Source organism: Eubalaena glacialis, chromosome X (assembly GCF_028564815.1).
Source record: "Eubalaena glacialis isolate mEubGla1 chromosome X, mEubGla1.1.hap2.+ XY, whole genome shotgun sequence".
Classification (NCBI taxonomy): domain Eukaryota; kingdom Metazoa; phylum Chordata; class Mammalia; order Artiodactyla; family Balaenidae; genus Eubalaena; species Eubalaena glacialis.
In genome coordinates this window covers 19,053,309-19,072,603 of record NC_083736.1, presented here as the reverse complement: position 1 = coordinate 19,072,603, position 19,295 = coordinate 19,053,309, and the positions used below count along the sequence as shown (strand labels likewise).

The following is a 19,295-nucleotide window of genomic DNA, read 5'->3' as shown; positions in this document are numbered from 1 at the left end:
CTTCCACTGCTACCATCTGGTCCAAGCCACCATCATCTCTGGCCTGGTCCCTCTGATAGTCTCCTAATTGGCCTCCCTGCTTCTATTCTTGACCTGATACAATCTCTTCTCAACACAGCAGCCAGGGCGATCCTCTCAACATAAGTCAAGTCACATCAGGCCTCTGCTAAAAAGCCTGCATTAGCTCCCCACTTCACTCAGCGTAAAAGCCAACATTCTTACAATGTTCTACAAGTCTTATAAAACGCCACACCATCCCTGCTATTGCTCTGACCTCAGTGCCTACTTCTCTCACCCTCATTCACCCTGCTCCAGCCATGTGGACCTCCCTGTTCTTCCCTGACCTCTCCAGGCACATCCCTGCCTCAGGGATTTTGCACTAACTGTTCCATCTGCTTAGAACACTCTTCCCCCAGATAGATGCCATATCTAATTCTCTCACCTCCTTCAAATCTTTGCCAAATGTCATCTTCACAATGAGGCTTTCCTTGATCATCCTATTTAACCCTACAATCCACCCCACATATTCATACCTTCCAGCGCTCCCGATTTGTCTTTACCCTGATCTCATTCTTCTCTCTTCCAGAGTCCTTATCATCTTCTAGTACACTTGTTAATGTATGCATTGTATTGATTTTTTTGTCTACCCTCACCAATAGAATGTCATCTCAATGAGGTCAGGGATCTTTGTTCTCTGCTGTACCCCAAGTGCCTAGAACAGTGCCTGGTATATAACAGATGTTCAACAAATATTTGTTGAGTAAATGAATGAAATTAAACCTCAGCTTTTATTAGTGGATTTATCTGGTTGGGCCATTAACACCACTACGACAATTACGAATAGCCACAGATCATGGGTACATGGAAGTTGATTACAATGCTCTTTCCATGTATGTTTAGAAATTTACAAAATAAAAGGATTTCTTTTTAAGCTTATGAAAAAAATTGACAGTGCTTTCTGTGAAATAAATGTCACATCTCTAGTTTTTAGAAGACAGCATAAGGAAAGGGGGAAAAAATCCCTGCATTTTGTTTCTGTTTCTAAGCTACTTAATAGTTGTTAAATATGAGAGGGTGTGGAGAAAAGGGAACCCTCCTACACTGTTGGTGGGAATGTAAATTAGTGCAGCCACTATGGAGAACAGTATGGAGGTTCCTTAAAAAACTAAAAATAGAACTACCATATGATCCAGCAATCCCACTCCTGGGCATATATCCAGAGAAAACTCTAATTCAAAAAGATACATGCAACCCAATGTTCATAATAGCACTATTTACAATAGTCGAGACATGGAAGCAACCCTAGTGTCCATCGACGGATGAATGAATAAAGAAGATGTGGTGTATACACACACATACACACACACACACACACATATACACACGATGGAATACTACTCAACCATAAAAAAGAATGAAATAATGCCATTTGCAACAACATGGATGGACCTAGAGATTATCATACTAAGTGAAGTAAGTGAAGACAGAAGAAAGACAAATACCATATGATATCACTTATATGTGGACTCCAAAAAAATGATACAAATCAACTTATTTACAAAACAGAAATAGACTCACAGACATAGAAAACAAACTTATGTTTACCAAAGGGGAAAGGGGAGAGGGCTAAATTAGGAGTTTGGGATTAACAGATACACACTAATATATATATAAAATAGATAAACAACAAGGTCCTACTGCATAGCACAGGGAATTATACTCAATATCTCGTAATAACCTATGATGGAAAAGAATCTGAAAAAGAATAGATATATATGTATGTATAACTGAATCACTTTGCTGTATACCCAAAACTAATACACTGTAAATCAACTATACTTCAATAAAAAAATTGTTTGTTTTCAACCCAACCAAAAAATGGGCAGAAGACCTAAATTGACATTTCTCCACAGATGGCCAATAGGCACATGAAAAGGTGCTCAACATCACTAATTATTACATTATACTATATATATTATATATATAACTATTATACACATAACTGTATCACTTTGCTGTACACCAGAAACTAACACAACGTTGTAAATCAACTATACTTCAGTTTTTTAAAAAGTTGCTTATTTTGAAGAACAAAAAATAAATAAATAAAATTGGCAAAAAAAGAAAAGTTGTTAAATATATTACAAATCACTTCATCACTGGGTCTCCAGCTTCCTCATCTGTAAAACAAAGAAATCTGACTAAAAAATCTCTACCTTTTGTAATTACAATAGTTCAAATATCCAATCCTAAAATTATTTAGGTCCTCTTTTTTCCTAAGCATTGACCTAACACATTTAATCTCTACAGGAGAAATTCTGACTCTTTAAGGCATGATTTCATGCTGTTTTCTCATTTCTAAATTTTCTTAATTTTCATGATAACATTCTACATTTGAGTTTGAGCTTTCAATTAATATGGTACTGCAGGAATTCCTCTTTGAAGCAAAACTGTGATCTAGATTCGTCACTTGAAGAGCTAGAAGGCTGATGTTGGCCTGCTGACCATATCCATGTCAGATCTGGTTAACCGCCCTTGTTTTTATCAGCTGGGGAGCAGCACTTACCACCTCCTTCTTGTCTTCCTGGAAGTGTACATCCACAAACATTTTTCCAACAACATAAGGGAGGGTACTTTCAATAAAGTTGACACATTTGTCCCACTGAGGCAACAAAGTTGTGGTACCCTGGATTACCTGTGGGAGATAATCGATCCAGATTGAGCTTCACTTGGATAAAACCAACGACTGAAAAAAAGTTCAAACAACCTGAAGGAAACAGTCTACAAAACACTGCAGGCCCCAACCCATATACATGTGTCAGATAGTAAACCAAAGGTAAAATCGGACGAAGAAAAATATTCTGCTTGTCCCATTATATTTAAAACTAAGTGAAAATATTTTAAGAGTGGATAATAATGTATTCCTCCTTTCCTTCCAATTTTCCCCATTAAACAAAGGATTTGGACAATAGCATAGCTTTTCTGCAGTTAACAGGGATGTGAGGGGATGCTGTCCAAGTGTCCAGATGGTAGTTAATATCTACTGAGAACTAAAGTTCCACCAAGAAAGGTCTAACATCAGAAGGTGATCAAAGCTCCTGCCCAGTGAGGGTTTCCTTGCTCTGGGAAGTACACTCACAAGACAGACCAGGAAAATATGCCCACCATGAACAACCCAGGAAGCATATTTACATTGTGTCATAACAGAACACACCGGTGACCAAGTAAAAAATAGATGTCAATGTTTTTCTCATCTGTCCCAATTAAACCATTTCAAGAAAACACTTACAAACAAGTAAGGAAGTTCCACAGCAGGACTTGGAAGGCTCAAAGGTTTACTCTTGGGGGATGAAAGCAAAGAAATAAATATCGTTTAAGTTGCCCTTGCAGGTTGGGAGTTTGGAGCACTCAAAATGCAAAGTGAAGGCAGACAGCAAGGGAGGGAGGCTCTGAGAATGGTGGCTGGAGGCATCCCTTGAACGATGTTAGACCCAGGTTGTTGGTTCAGAGCAAATGGGATTAACAATGAATTTCATCTATTCTTCCTCTACTTTCTAATAACACAACCACTCTCAGAGGTAAGGAATGAATGAATCTCTTTTTAAAACTTCTAGAGAAAGAGATCCTACAATCTTCTTTGGCGATTCAGTATTATATTTAGCACTTTATGCTCAAGAAACATCCCTTCATACCTAACCTCAAATTTTCACACACTACTTCTTACACCTCTCTATTCTCTTCACAGTGGGGGTGGAAAGCAGCTGGGTACCACCTTTTATGTGATCCATGGGAGTTAAAAATACACACAGACACATATATATAATCTACCTTTTTTGTAGCTTAACCCTTTGATATGACCTCAACATATATAGTTGTTTTATGATGTTCTCTATAAAGCTCAATACTCTAGTGACTTTAAGGGCCAAAATGTATCCAAAATAATTGTGCTACTACTCAAGAGTAATGACCCACTAAGAACTTCTCTACTTATCACTTTCTCTAGTAACTAAAATGTCTGTTAAATGAAATTATAGCTTACAAAATTTGCCATTACTTAACTCCAAATTGAGATAAAATTAACTTAAAATATTTTTTAAAGTCACAAAATTCTTAAATGTAAAAAAAAAGCCACAAAATCCTTAAGTCCTGTATTAGTAAGAGAATTACTCAGACAAAAGCCTCTGAAACAAAGAGTAACACCTATGTAAGTTAAGAGGAGAACAAGAGTGGGAGAGGAGCAAAGATCACAGAGCTGGATGAGGAGGGGGAGAAGAAAAGTGTTTCAGGCAGTTGAGCCACATCTCAGAGGAGACTAAATTTAGGCCTCTTTGGCCTAGTAGAATTAGGATAAACTAAAAGACTGAAGATCAAGGTAGAGTTAAAGACAAAACTCTACCCCTAAATTAAAGATGAAACTTTACCATCTAATACTTATATCATGCATATTTTGAATATTCAGAATACTGAAAATGAAAGACAGTTACAAATATATCACTAAGAAATATTAAAATTATAATTACAGTGACCCACTTAAAAACACTGGGGGAAAGGGGAATAAACTGATTAAGAAGGGGAGAGCGAAAACAACATGGTGGTCCCAAGTATTGCCCTCAATATCTCTATATAGCCTCATCAAAGAAGAGCTTGAGTGTACCTTACTGTATGTAAGGTTTACCTCAATAAAAAGAAATAAAGCCAAAAAAAAAAAAAAATAGAGTTCAAGCTGCAAAACTCCCTCTGTTTAAACAATTGGATTGTTTCATCCAATCCCTGAAGATGATTTTTATTGGATTAGTTAATATACAAACTGTTCCAGCATGTGAAGTTATCCAGTGATGTAACATTGCAATCTTCTTAAAACGTACCCGTGAGAATTCCAGCCACCTATACTGAAAGCGCCTGCTTAGGTTTGGAATTCTGGAATAAACCATCCTCCACACCAAATAGTTGGCAACGGTCCTGTTAACAGAAAGAGAAGCACATTTGTTGTGTTGAATTTGATATCTGATGCTCTGCAGAACACCCTGGGAAAATCTGTTGGCAAAGCTCCATGGAGGGACCTCTTGCTCATACAAAACTGCAGAACTTTCACTTGAGTAATGACATAAGATGATACAGTGTCAATAAGCTCAACCAAAATTGGCTTGCTTTTCACCACCTAATACAGATAGATGATATGAAAATTCCAGCCCCAGGCCTTAGCGTGAACATTTTGCTTTCCCACTCAGGACATGGAGTCCACTGTTACCCACACTTTCATGTCTAGAAATTGTCAAGAACTTCCAATTATTAGGTGACTTGATAAAATGCAGATGAATTCTTACCTTTTGGAAACAAAATGCAATATATTGGCTAATACCAATTATGTAGATATGCACCCTGGCTGCAAACCTACTAGATGTGGGAGTTTGGGCAAGTCACTTAAGCTCGTTGATTTTATCTTTGTCATACAATGAGAATGATCCCTACCTTATAGGGCTATTGTGAAGTTAAAATAAGTAACAAAATGTTTGACAGAGTAAATTCCAGTTTTCATTGCTGTTCACTTCCAAATATATGAACAACCCCATACACTCATGTAATGTCCATAATACATATTTTTAAAAATCCGTTACATTTTCTTAAGTGTTGCCTTTTTTCTATAAGCAAAACATGCCCTGACCTTAGAAGGATGTGTGATCTGAGTTAATTTCTAACTCAATAGTGATGATGAATTTTTAATGACTCATCCCCTCCCAGCTGTGCCATTACCATGGTGACTAATAACACACATTCCTGAGATGGCTCTCGGTCAGCCAGCCATGTGAGAGCAGTGTGACATGATGATGGCAACTGGCCCATCAAGAACAACCCACACTCTCATTTGCATGGCATCCTAACCCAGTGGATATGCACTCTTAGCAATTAAATGTATTTCAGCATATACACCCAATATATGTATAGTCATTTTAATTTATATAGAGATATACTAAAGGACTAACATATCAGGAACGTTTTTCACAAATATAGAAATAGACATTTTGAAAGATAAAATGAAATAAAGATATTTTTCCAAACTCCTTAGTTAATCCTTCAAACACTTTTAGTTAATTCTTCAAGACACATTATCCATATAGGATTAGGTTAATACAATGACAGTCAATGTAAATCAACATCTCATATGGTTGTCTTGACTATTTCAAAATATTTTGACCATATCCTTCCCAGATCTGGTTAGAACACCACTGTTTTTACCTTGTCATCTGGCCAACCAAGATGGCGTAACTAGAGTGGGCGAAGGGCCACTTCTGCCATTTTTTTCCCATTCACTTTGTGCTTATACAATTAGTAATAGCTTCAATTCCTGTTTCTCTGCAAGAATTTTTTAAATCACTTGTCCATTTTGTGAGGATTAAACCAATAATAAAATTCATAAATCTACAGGTATATGTAAATGACTTGAGATTATTTTTAATATATGGAATAAAGACTAACCAGTGAAGGTAACACTGTCTTGCCTCATATGTGCCATGCAGATCAAATGAAGGGTCCATGGCCATCTATATAGCAAAACTCAATATAGCCTATTTTTTCAATGAAAAGAATAAAGAGATATAGAAGTTCTAAAATTTTCTTCTCAGACCCAGTGGATCTTGTTGAGGTATGCACACTTCCCCTCGGAGACCACCACTCTCATCAGCAAAATCTAGCCCTTGTCCATGCTCTTTTGAGGCACTATAATAAACACGTAGTTTTAGGTCATTCCTTTGGACCTTTCTGAGTTCACATCCCTAATCCTGAGAAAGACAAGAAGTGCCCACTGAGCACCTACTGTTGGCCAAGTATCGTCCCAGATGCCATGAGGAATGTAAAGAAATAGGAACTCAGCACCTACATTCAGAGAACTTAGAGTGTAGCTGGGGGACACGGAACGTCAGATTTCAGCTTGTTCGTGAAAAATGGGGTTTTTAATTGAATGGGATACACGGTAAGTACATAAGGAACCCTTCTTTCATTCACTCATTCAGTACATCCTGAGCACCCGATATGTACTAATATTTCTAGGTGCTGGGGAGATGGACAGGGGAGAAAGCTATACCCCTGATCTCCTGGGTCTTTTAGCCAAGCAGGGAACCAGGCAAGCACAGAAATAATGATCTGGAGACCCCAGCACCCAAAAGTGCATGCCAGACACTGGGCTGGGGAGAGTGTACACCTCAACCTGAGGGATGAGAGTAGGCCTCGGGAGAGGGACAGGGCTTGGGCTATGAAGGCTTCAGGGTGTGAAGCAGGAACATGAACTCTGGACAGGCTGAATAATGCAGGAATAGCTTCTGTGTTGGAGGGGATGCTGAGCAGGGCCATCACTCAGAGCTATAGGCAGAAAGGCCAGCTACAGCAGGGAACACACAGGCTGCAATTAGGGTCCAAAATCTAGAATGTTAAAGGGGCAGAGCCCAACCCTAACACAAGGTCTGTATGTTCTTCAACCTTAAAATACTGCTTTTGGGGTGTGAGAGCTGTGCTGGCTCCATAAGTAGAGATTCAAAGGAGGTCCATGGCCAGCAGATATGCTTACGTGAATTCAAAAGCTATTCCCTCAAGGGGTCTGTGATGAGCCAGATCAACTGGGGAAGTTGTTAGGATGTGGCCTGATGCTGGCGGTAAAAGAGGCAGCATGATGCAAATATGTTGGGGTTTTAGATTTTTCGGCGTTCCCTACTCCCTTAAAATCACACCGCTTAAGGCATCCCATATTATCTATAACTCCCACAGCATTGCTATAGGAGAGATGTTATTGTACGCATTTTACATAAAAGGAAACTTGACGCCTACAACCATTAAGTAATGCCTCATGATCCCATAATCAGTCGGTCTCCAGCTTAGTAGAATCACCTGGGGAGTTTTAAAAGTCCAGATGCCCAGGCCACTCCAGACCAATTAAATCAGTATCTCTAGGGTGAGACCCACGATAAATATTGTTTTTAAATCCCCCCCAGCTAAGTCCAACGTGCAACCAAGTTGGAGAACAGGTGTAATAAGCAGTGGAGGCTAGACCAGACCAACGTGTGTCTGACTCTTAAAGCCTCTGTGCTTTTCCCCATGCCACACAGTGAGGGATTAACACCTCTAGTTCCACAAAGATTTCCTGTCCAGTCACAGAGACCCCAAAACACTCCGACAACCACACTTCACAGAAATCTGTGGGTATGAAGAAAGAACAGTGTGTGAGGCCTTCATAGGCAAGGCATGACCGAGACGATAGCACACAAAGACCTCTGAGAGCTGGAAGACGGAACTGGGGAAGCTCGCACAGTGAGGCAATGGCGTTGATGCGCTGCCCCAGCGTGCTATAAGTGCACTGACAGAACGCTGGGGAGCACAGCTTGGGGGTGCTAATATTACCACGCCAGGAACAGATCTGACCGTAATGACTGAATTACTGCCACTTAAGGCTCAGATGCATCAAAAAACAAAAATAAGACTCGGCAACAGTCCTTGAAAAATAACACATCTTTTTTTTCAAAAAGCACTTTTAGCAGTATGGTAATTTCCCCAAATGGCAATAAATAAAGTAGAGGAAAGCAAAGCATCTCAGGAGAGAATCCACCACTAAGAGAGCAGCATGAAATCATTTCCCAAAGCCTCTGACTAGGAAGATTTTTTTTTAAGAAGATTTTCCTGCCCCTTGTTTTCAATTAGTGACAGCTTACATTTGTATTGCATTTAAGAGATCATAAAGACCTTTTTTGATCCTCATGACGATGCTATGGGGTGGTTATTATTATTATTCCAATTTTCAGATAAATAAAACAAAGGTCAGAGGTCAAAGGACTTATAAGTATGGGTCAATTCCAGGACTAACATTTGGGTCTTCAGATTCCACAGCTTGCATTTGCTCCTCTGAGTCAAACCACCTGAGGTAAGCCAAACAGGTACCTCTCGAAGGTTCTCAAAGCCAAAGAGACCTTCCTAAATCCTAGAGGCGGCCCAGAGGTATGCAGCTTCATCATCACCTGAGAACTTGTTAGAAAATTCCTGGGCCTCCCCCAAGATCTACTGAATCAGAAACTGTTGCCTCTTTTTTTTTTTTTTCTTTTTTTGGATGCACTGCACAGCATGTGGGATCTTAGTTCCCCGACCAGGGATCGAACCCATGCCCGCTGCAGTGGACGTGCAGAGTTTTAACCACTGGACCGCCAAGGAAGTCTGGAAACTGTTGCCTTGAAGGCAACATCCAAGTTAATGCTAGTCCCATCACCCAACATGCTCAACATCCCCCTTTTCCACTCTCCCCTACCTGGAAAATTCCTCCTTATCCTTTGGGGTTCTGCTCCTATGTCACCTCCTGCACAGTGGGCATTGGGCCATCTGGTTAACTTTTAGAAATTTTTAGGACGTATCTTCTATGTGAGAAGCACCATGCTAGGCCTTGAAGTTACAAAAGCAATTACAGGAGTGCCCACCATCAGATGCTCACTGAGTCGTGGAGATGAGGGAGAGGAGCAAACCAGAAAATTAGGTAAGTTCTTTGATATTTTGCTCCTGGGCACGAAGCTAGACTGTATTTCCCGGCTTCTCTTGCAGTTAAATGGGTCATGTGGCTGAGTTCTGGTCAATGGAATATGGGTTAAAGTGACACATTCCACTTCTAGGCCTTCCCACAAAACCTCCTGTGCAATCCTCCACTCTCTCTCTTTCCCCACCCACTGGCTGAATGGAGAGGATTCCAAAAAGCCAGAGGAAGGCAGAACCACAAGATGGAAGGAGCCTGGGTTCCCGAGTCCCTGCTTGGAGGAAAGCTGCCTTACAGGGACACCCATGTTGGACATTCCAGGAGCACAGAGTACAATTTTCATTGTACAAGCCAAGAAGAGTTTAGAGGTGCTTATTACAGTGATTGGTATGCCCTGACTAATATAGTAACTAGGGAACCCAAGGGCACATTTCCTTGACCACTCTTGTGCCACAACACAAGTGAGGATCAAAGATGATTAGCAGTCTAAAAACCGTACTGTGCCATGCAAATAAAGTGTTATCAAAATTCTCAAGAAGCATATAGCGTTTTGAAATCTCATAAACATACACAGAATACAAGTTGTTTTTGAGGAATTGGTTGCTGAACAGTAAACTATGTGACAGAGATTTGGTTTTCGTCTTTATTTAAAACTGAAGCTTCATAATATCTGCAGGTCATTTATGTTATGTACATAATGTCTGCAGTTAATTTTTCTATCTATATTTTCTTACACTATAGTTCACTATGTTTACATCTGTCTAAGTTATCATTTTGTCAAGAACCAGATTAAAATCTTCCTCCAATCATGGTCTTTCTTGGTCCCTTTGTCATGACAAGTCCTGCAACTCTAAAGTGTAATCACCACCAAAGAGATTATCTAATACAGTAAACCAAGGCCCAATCTATCCCCTGGTTGTAAATTATGCTTTTGTGGAAATAAAATTAATACAATTTCCAAAAGTACCTACTAATTTACAACTGAAGATAACACAGACACTAGAAGAAACCAACTCACTAGGTGCTGAAGGATGCATATACAGCATGGCAAATTCCATCTTTCAACAGAAATTACCACCACCATTTAAAATGTGCTGAAGTAACTCAATGGCATAGGAGTACAAAATCATTTGGCTCATATTTTAGAGTATTTCAGAGCTAGGAAGTACATATGAAAAAGTTTTCTAAAGCAGTGAGTCTCCCAAAAAACTAATCATAAGATTCCTGGGGTGCTTGTTAAAATACAGATTTCTGGGCCTCACCCCAGATCTACTGCATCAGCCTCTAAGGAGGAGGGCCCTTGGAATCTGTATTTTTACCAAGGGCCCAAGGTGATGCTGCTGGCATTACTGGTCCACAGACCACACTTGGAATAGCAAGGCTCTACCTCACAAAGAATCTGAAGTGAATTTATTATTTCTACTCTCGCTTTTCTGCATGTTTACTTTTCTGAATGCCTTCTTCAATGAACACATATTGGTTTTATCATAAGAAAATAGCATCTTAAAATGAACAGCTCTTCAAAAGTGTCTAAGTGTTTTCGTAGGTGGGGATGGATGCTAAATTTTATTCCTAGGACTTCTGCAGGTGCCTTTTTTCCAACACAATTCCTGGTAACATAGCCTTGTCTAAGTCCAAATAAGAAAGTATGATTTTTAATCATGGCCCGGCAATTAGCCTATTAAGCTGTCTTTGTGAACTATTTGACCTTCCTGTGCTTCATTTTCTGTAGTCAAATGTGAATGGCTTCATGAGGATGTAAAATTCTCTTTCCTGATCTAAAATATGACACAAGTGAACCCATCTATGAAACAGAGTCACGGACATGGAGAACAGACTGGTGGCTGCCAAGGGGGAGGGGGTTGGGGGAGGGCTAGAGTGGGGGGTTGGGGTGAGCAGATGTGAGCTTTTATACATGGAATGCATAAACAACAAGGGCCTACCGTACAGCACAGAGAACTATATTCAGTATCCTATGATAAACCATAATGGGAAAGAATATAAAAAAAAAGAATGTATATATATGTATAACTGAACCACTTTGCTGTACAGCAGTAATTAACACAACACTGTAAATCAACTCTACTTCAATAAAAAAAATTCTCTTTCCTGGACATTTCTAGCACTTCCTTGTTTTGTAGTGCTAAAGGAACAAAGCAACAAATTCTAAAACATTCTTTAAGAAAAACCTGACAGGGCCTTCCCTGGTGGCGCAGTGGTTAAGAATCCACCTGCCAGTGCAGGGGACACGGGTTTGAGCCCTGGTCTGGGAAGATCCCACATGCCACAGAGCAACTAAGCCCCTGCGCCACAACTACTGAGCCCGTGTGCGCTAGAGCCCGTGCTCCACAACAAGAGAAGCCACCGCAATGAGGAGCCTGCGCACTGCAACAAAGACGCAACGCAGCCAAAAAGAAAGAAAGAAAGAAAGAAAGAAAAGAAAAACCTGACAGTTCCTGAAGTTGTTTCATCAGTCCAATTTTTCTACAGTTCTCAGAGTGATCTTATGTCTTTTCAATACTGGTACTTTGGTTTATTGCCACAAAGTGACTTATTGGCTTAAAAGAAACCAGAAAAAAACAGCAAAAGACCAAGAATGAACTGGGGGAAAACAAAGATGTTCATATAGAAAGTTCAGAAAATAACATCATTATATGACTAGTTCCCAAAACTAATAAACAATTTAGGCTTTCAGAGAGAAAATATGGAGAAAGACTAGAAATAAGGGGCAAAAACACTGCGTATTTGTTGTCATTATAGCAAATAAATTACACCAGATGATGGTTTCAGCCCATTTGTCACAAAGGGCACCACGACTTTCCCTAAGACTCTTTTGATGTAACTTTCTTTAAAAACAGTTTTCAAAGGACATGAGAGGGAAGACCTTATAATTTAAAAGGAAAAATAAAAGTCACAGTAAAATGCACAAGAAAGCTCTTACTTCTTCCTCTCAGAGCCTAATATCCTAAACAAATCCTTAAAGTACTGAGGGACACGGACCACCACATTCTCTGAGGGGCCAATGTCTTTCAGTTCAGGGTAGAGTCTGACATCGATGACCTTCTTGATGAAGTCCAGCCAGTCAAACTGAGGAGAGAGAGAAAAAAAACATAGTGAGAGAACCTCTGGGGGGCAACAATCAAGGAGAAAGGCAAATAGAGTCAGTTGAACGTAATCCATTGCTTGTGACTTCAGACCAAATAATTAAACATTCAACTGCTCAAATCTAGAAAACAAATTCCTGATCACTGCCACCCAGACCAGAACTACTGCCTGAATCGTAAATGGAATATGTGCTCTGTACCGTCTGCGTATGCACCACACATGCGCACACACACTTCCCCGGTAACGCGCACACTCGCTCCCCTGGCCCCTCCAGCACTCCCCCTGCCTCCTCCACTCTCCCCCTCCCTCTCTTCCTTCCTCTCCCTTCTCTCCTGAGCTCTCCCTCCTTCCTTCTTGCACTCTCCCTCCCTCCTGCGCCAGCCCTCACCTCCCTTCTCCCTGCACTCTCCCTCCCTCCTGCGCCAGCCCTCACCTCCCTTCTCCCTGCACTCTCCCTCCCTCCTGCGCCAGCCCTCACCTCCCTTCTCCCTGCAGTCTCCCCCACTCCCTACTCATTCACTCTCCTGTCCACACAGACACAGATGCCCCATTACACTTCTGCTCTTCCCTCTGGCATAGCCTTTCTTACACAGAGGGAAACAAGCAGCAACAAAAAGTAACATGTGTCCCCTCTCCATAGCATCACTGTCTTGGCGTTCTTATGTGGCTACCCCAAAAGTCATCCCCAATCTTTTTCTCTTCTTTTCCTCCCTTGCCTGCCTCCACTATTGAAAAGGAAAAACAGTCACTCACTTGCCCAGCCTAGCCTGTAGGTAGGGATGGCCACGTGCCCCAGTCCTACTTGATAAGAAATAAAGGGAAGACACCTGGAAAGGCTTTGGTTTTTCCTGGTAGAAGAGTTAGACATGGCCCATACTGGTGCTTCCGTCTTCTTCCTGCCCTGATGGCAGATGTGACATATGCAGCTGTGGCAGCCACCTTACAACCTTGAGTCATCAAACGTGAAGTCAAGAAGCCAACACACTAAGAAGAGTGGAGCGGAAAGAAAGAACTTGGATCTTTGACAACATTGTGCAACAGCTAAACCAACACCAACAGCCACCTATGTCTAGACTTCTGTCATATAAGAAAACGGGCTTGAAGTTTTTAAGCCACTCTTGGAAAAGTTTTCTATTCCCTATAGCAGAAAGCATCCTGATGCACAGACAAGGGATATTTTATGTGATGACTGACAAAGATGATGATGAGCAAGAAGACCAATGGTAGGTTTTACGAGGCAAAATTTTACACACAGGTGAAACAGAATCGCTTGTCAAATGACCAGTTAAGATACAATTTCCTGGATCATTTTCACCAACCTGGGGAATCACAGCACTCAGTTGGGAAATGTTCATTTTGTTGTACGTGGCCTCACTGGTTCGGTTTTCATGTGGAATCATTATCTGTTGGAAAGAGACTTTGGTTATTTTTTTCAAATGAACCATTTCTTACTGCATGACTACTTTCTACATGTGCCAAAACATCTGCATAGTATCATAAACTTTTTCAAGATTTTGGTGTGGTGCCGAAGCTGGGAGAGAGGAAGAAAAGATATCACTTCAGGCAAGATTAAGAAAATAAAAAGAAACTTTGCTGTCCCGCTCAGTGTGAAACATTGTCCTAGGTACGAAAATAACTACTCGAATCCCGCCCATCCCTACGACGCGGATGGACAAAATCTGTTACTGGCTCGGGCTTGACAGCCAAACTAAGGTTGAGCAGTTGAGACAAACATCCCACCTTCACCTGTGGGGTCCAGGTAATGACCTCCATAGTTCATGGACTACAGACCACCCCTCCGCCCCTAGGGGAACATTCTCACTGAAGAGCACTAGACTATCTGGACACCACTGCCACCTGTGACCATTCTGTCAACAGCTCATTCCCTCATTTCCCCTCTTCCCTCTGGTTTCTCTGGCCTTGAGATTCCCCTGGCCCCAGTGCTAGGGGTATGGGTTCAGTTACCACCCAGACATATTGCCAACTCTGCATCTACAGCCCTGACTCTTCACACTCCTCAATTCCCAATACTTATGCTCTTGGCCATTTTGGCAACACCAAATCTAAGCTTCTAGCCTCTGCCATGTTTAGTCTGAGAAGAGCAACAACAATCATCTTAATCACTTCCGTGGACAGGCGGTAGCTCCCCATGCCCCTGAGCACATCATGATTTTGCCTTAAGACCATCCATCATCTGATTCCCTTGCATTAAACTTGCCACCTTCCAACTCACACAGGACTCCCCCACCCATCAGCACCACCCTCATGGTTTGAACCGTAATTCAACACTTTGCCTATGATTCGTTTTCTTTTTCAAGTCTTTCCAATTAAACTCCACTTGGGGGCTTCCCCGGTGGTGCAGTGGTTAAGAATGCCAATTCAGGGGACACGGGTTCGAGCCCTGGTCCGGGAAGATCCCACATGCCGCGGAGCAACTAAGCCCGTGTGCCACAACTACTGAGCCTGCGCTCTAGAGCCCGCGAGCCACAACTACTGAGCCTGCGAGCCACAACTACTGAAGCCCACATGCCTAGAGCCCATCCTCTGCAACAAGAGAAGCCACCACAATGAGAAGCCCGCGCACCACAACAAAGAGTAGTCCCCGCTCGCCGCAACTAGAGAAAGCCTGCACACAGCAACAAAGACCCAACACGGCGAACAATAAATAAATAAAATAAATAAATTTTTAAAAAACAAAAAGCAAAAAAAAACTCCACTTGGCTCTAATCCCAAGGGCCACGCCATCAACAAGACCTCCCCTTATGCACACATCCCTAGCTGGGAATGGCTGAATGCACACTTCCATGGCTGTGTTTACAAGAACTTTTGCGGGGGGCTTGACTACGCTGTCCTGTCTCCCCAGCTTTAGAAGTTTCCCTAGGATGATGTGCCCCACTAATTCTGAAGGTCCCTAGTGACCTGGGATGTAAGAGACACATATAAGCATTACCGGCTGGCCAAAAACCCACACACCATGGATTTGGCAAGACAAAATCACAGAAGGCTGAGTGGCAGACATCTACCCCCTCTTTTCTAAATGCTTCAGTGTCCTCAGCTTCTCCCTCCTCACCCTCCACAGGAGAGACTTCCTATAACTCACAAGCAGTCTCCTGGCTCTATTTGTTAATAAGTCATTCCTCAGAGCACGTTCACTCTCCTCCTCCCTCTACTCAGCCTTGCAGGCCCAGGCTGGAGCCCTCTGACCTCAGAGCTGTTTTCAGCTCTCTGCCAGCTACTCCCCCACCCCATGGATTTGTCACTTCATTTAACCTCTTGATAATTCCCAGTCTTGCCTCAGCCCAGCTGTTTTTAGTTCCCTTTTTGGTCCAGATCCCTGGCTCAAGGCAAGGCCTTTCCCGCTGTATCAGAGCTTCGGTCCAAATTAGATTGCTGTGTCTCCTATTTGCCTGGGAAGGGAATCCAGATGGCCTCTAGACCGGTTTAGAGGCACAGTCTTTGACTCCAGAACATCTGCAGCAGTCTCTGCAGTCTTCAAAGGTGACATGCAGGGATGAACTTCTTGCTCTGCAACTAGGGGTCTAGAGAAAGATACACACGTACGCCACGGCAGCCAAGAGGCCAATTCCTCCTGACCCTATCAGCCTACTCCTCACTTCAACACCCCACCGCACCGTGCCAAACACAAAACCAAGCAACACTTGGACTCCCATGCACTTCAGGATTTTTACCAACTTCTGTTATAGAAGACTACCAACCTACATGCAACCACTCCTTGACAAAAGTATCATTTTTTTCACTACAATGTATCTCCACAAGCAAATTTCACCATATTTGTTCCCTCCAGTCCTGGGAATGTATAGAGATTTTATTCTTTGTTCTTCTAGAAAAGTTATTCTTTGTTCTTCTAGAAAAGTTATTCTTTGAACAAAGCTAACCATTTAGGATTTCTGATTATTCTCCCTCAAGTTTGTTCTTGTATCTTTTTGCCTCCACCATGAGCCTGAAAAAATTTAAAAGGTGACTTACACAGAACACAGCATATGACACAATGACATTCATTAGAGTGGGGCAAGAAAAGAATGAAAACCAGGGGTAGGTACAAAGTAGCACTAGAAAGGAAGCTAATAAATGCTTACCAGCCTGCCCTATACACTTTCTACATCAAATTATGTGTCCAGTATGGGTGTATAGACTTCCCAAAGCCCCTATCTTAGATCAGATTGACTTCTGAGTAGGAATGGTGTAAAGAGTAGACTAGACTAAAAATAACCTTCCACTCAAGCCAAATCAATAACGATTTATCAAATATATATTCTTCAGTTGAGGCCAAACAGGAGTTCCTCTAGGAATACATAGAGTCTCTCCCTGCTGCTATTCTTTGGCCACAGCTGAGCAGCATGTGGACACTGAATGGGCTTCAAGCAGAGAGGCAGAAGGAATGAAGAGCTCTTCTTTCTGTCATGGTTTTTCTTCCTGTTACTTCCCAGAGGGGGATGCTATAAGTTCTACCTTGAACCCAAAGAACAATGCCACAGAATGATTTTTTTAATATATATTTTCATTCAAGATATATTGCCTTTAAAATAAAGAGAAGAAAAAAAAAACAGATTTTAGATTAAGATTTACCTCAGCTATCTTAATTTCCAACCTAAGCACCGACTTCATGTCATGCTCTGCTCGGGAGCTATTAGCTCCCAAAAGCACGGCAGTATCCACCATGAACTTGTAAAGGGCATCCCGATACTGTAAGAGATAAAGAAGCAAGTGACCATGACATCAGCCTATTAGGAAGTATGTTTCGGAAGAGCAGAAACAGCAAGTGGAAATAAATGCCCTTCATTTTCACTCTGTACTCGAAGTATGGCACAGGCATCATGCAATACCAACCACCCACCTACCACTTTGGGACAAAGAAGAATGATGGCTACTTGGGCACTGTTTGCATGAGAGACAGACATGTCTGGCCACCAAGGATCAAGAGAATTAGTTTTCTGGCAACTAGTGACATTATGGATACATGAAACATCTACAAATGAGCCCAGAATAGAAAGTGAAAGGTCAGACTCCTCTTTCCGGGCAAGTGACACTTTAATAAAATAATGGGAAAGAACTGTCGCTAAAAGCAGGAGGCATGATCCATGAAGACTAATGGGAACTGTGATTTATTCTCTTCCAGCTCAATTTACCCACCTCCACACTAAAAACAAAAGACCAGTGATCGAAGCCCTATGTCTTCTCAGTTTTGTATGGTTTTTACAGAGTTCTCCTCACTAGCTCAGGGAAAAAAGAAGGGAAAGAAGAGAAGAATGATGAAGAGAAACCTAGCAAATATAGAATTTCCTCCCTGCATGTTCATAAACCCATTTTCAGGCTATTCACATACTACTGGAGAGGGGGACCTTACTTTGTGGGAGCTGAGGAATCTTGTTGGGGGTCACCTCTCCTTTCAGATATACTTGTGAGAACTCAATACACCAGGTATTAAACTGTTTCATAGTCATGCTATGGGAATAAGATTTCCTAACGTAACCTTGATTTTGCATAGCTATTCTTATGATGTTTATGACCTCGAGACCTGCATTGTGCTTGGCATATAGCAGGCCCTTAATAATTATTTGTTGAATCAGTAAGCAAGCTTCACAAATAGTCTTAGTTAGAAATGTTTTGCAATTCCCAGTTCAATTCCAAAAATATTTATTCAATCAATACATATGCACGATGTCTTGCTAGGCCTTCTGTGCACATGGGAGGTACAGACGAAAAATTAAATAATACTTGAGTCTGGTTCTCATTGTGACCCTGTGAGGGAGATAAACACGTCATTACTAACTGTAACACTAGCAAGACCAAAATGAGGTCCTTAATAAAGCTGCTGAGTGCTTAGAAACTCAAGAACTGGAAAATTCCAGCCTCAAGGAACCGGGGACATAGCAGTTAAAGGAGACTGGTTCAGAAGCGGTGAGGAGTCCTCCTGTGAGGTGTGCATGCTGCTTTGTTGGGGGAAGAATAAAAATAGGTGAGACAGCAAAGGTGGTTTGGGACCAGGTCATGAAGAGGCCTTGAACTCCCTCCCTCTAAGGAATTCAGAGCCTAGCTTGTGAGCAAAAGCACTCTGGGAGCTGTACTTTGACAAGAGAACTTGCCAAGTGGCGGTGCTAAGGAGGCAATGGAGTGAGGGGAGGAGGGAACAGCTAAAAGGAGACTTAACAGGGATCTGCCCGAGGGCAGTAAGGACAGAAAGGAGGGACGAGGTGGAAGAGATACTTTGAAGGCAGAGTCTACAGGACTGACTGGTTACAGGACAGGGACAAGATTTCAAGCACGGCTGCTTGTAGGGTGGTGACCCCAGCAGAAACAGAGGTGCCCCAGATGGGCAAAAGTTCATTCTGTCCACTTTCAAGAAGGAAAACTCGCCAACCTTCTTCCATGAGTGTCCTCAGCCAGAAAGTTGCCTAGGATCTTGGCTAGCTTCCTGCCCTCCAGAGCCTTCTAGATATAGGCTTTCCTATCAGCAAAGTAGCAGGGACTTCCACTGAGAGCCAGCACTTCCCTGTCGAAGTTCCTGCATTCTCAGGCTAGGCCAGAAACCCGAGCACTCCCTGGTCAAGGTTCCCCTGGGTCTGAGGCTCCTTTGGAAGTTCAACAGAGGTTCCAAAATGAATTGAAAGTGTTAGGAATGAACCAGCTCTAATCCAACCTCCAGGAAACCACTAGGTTTCCAAGCCAACCCAAG

At 41.9% G+C, this 19,295-nt stretch overlaps 1 protein-coding gene across 1 annotated transcript in view; it reads right to left on the bottom strand.

The window, feature by feature from the left end:
• PHEX (phosphate regulating endopeptidase X-linked) overlaps positions 1-19,295 on the bottom strand; it is a 192,516-nt gene that overhangs the window by 124,643 nt on the left and 48,578 nt on the right. Inside the window, exons 7-11 of the mRNA XM_061178566.1 lie at positions 17,189-17,305; positions 13,921-14,004; positions 12,438-12,583; positions 4,866-4,959; positions 2,567-2,695 (exon numbers count right to left, since the gene is read on the bottom strand). Of these exons, the coding sequence (XP_061034549.1) occupies positions 2,567-2,695; positions 4,866-4,959; positions 12,438-12,583; positions 13,921-14,004; positions 17,189-17,305 (570 nt within the window). The remainder of the gene's footprint in view (positions 1-2,566; positions 2,696-4,865; positions 4,960-12,437; positions 12,584-13,920; positions 14,005-17,188; positions 17,306-19,295) is intronic.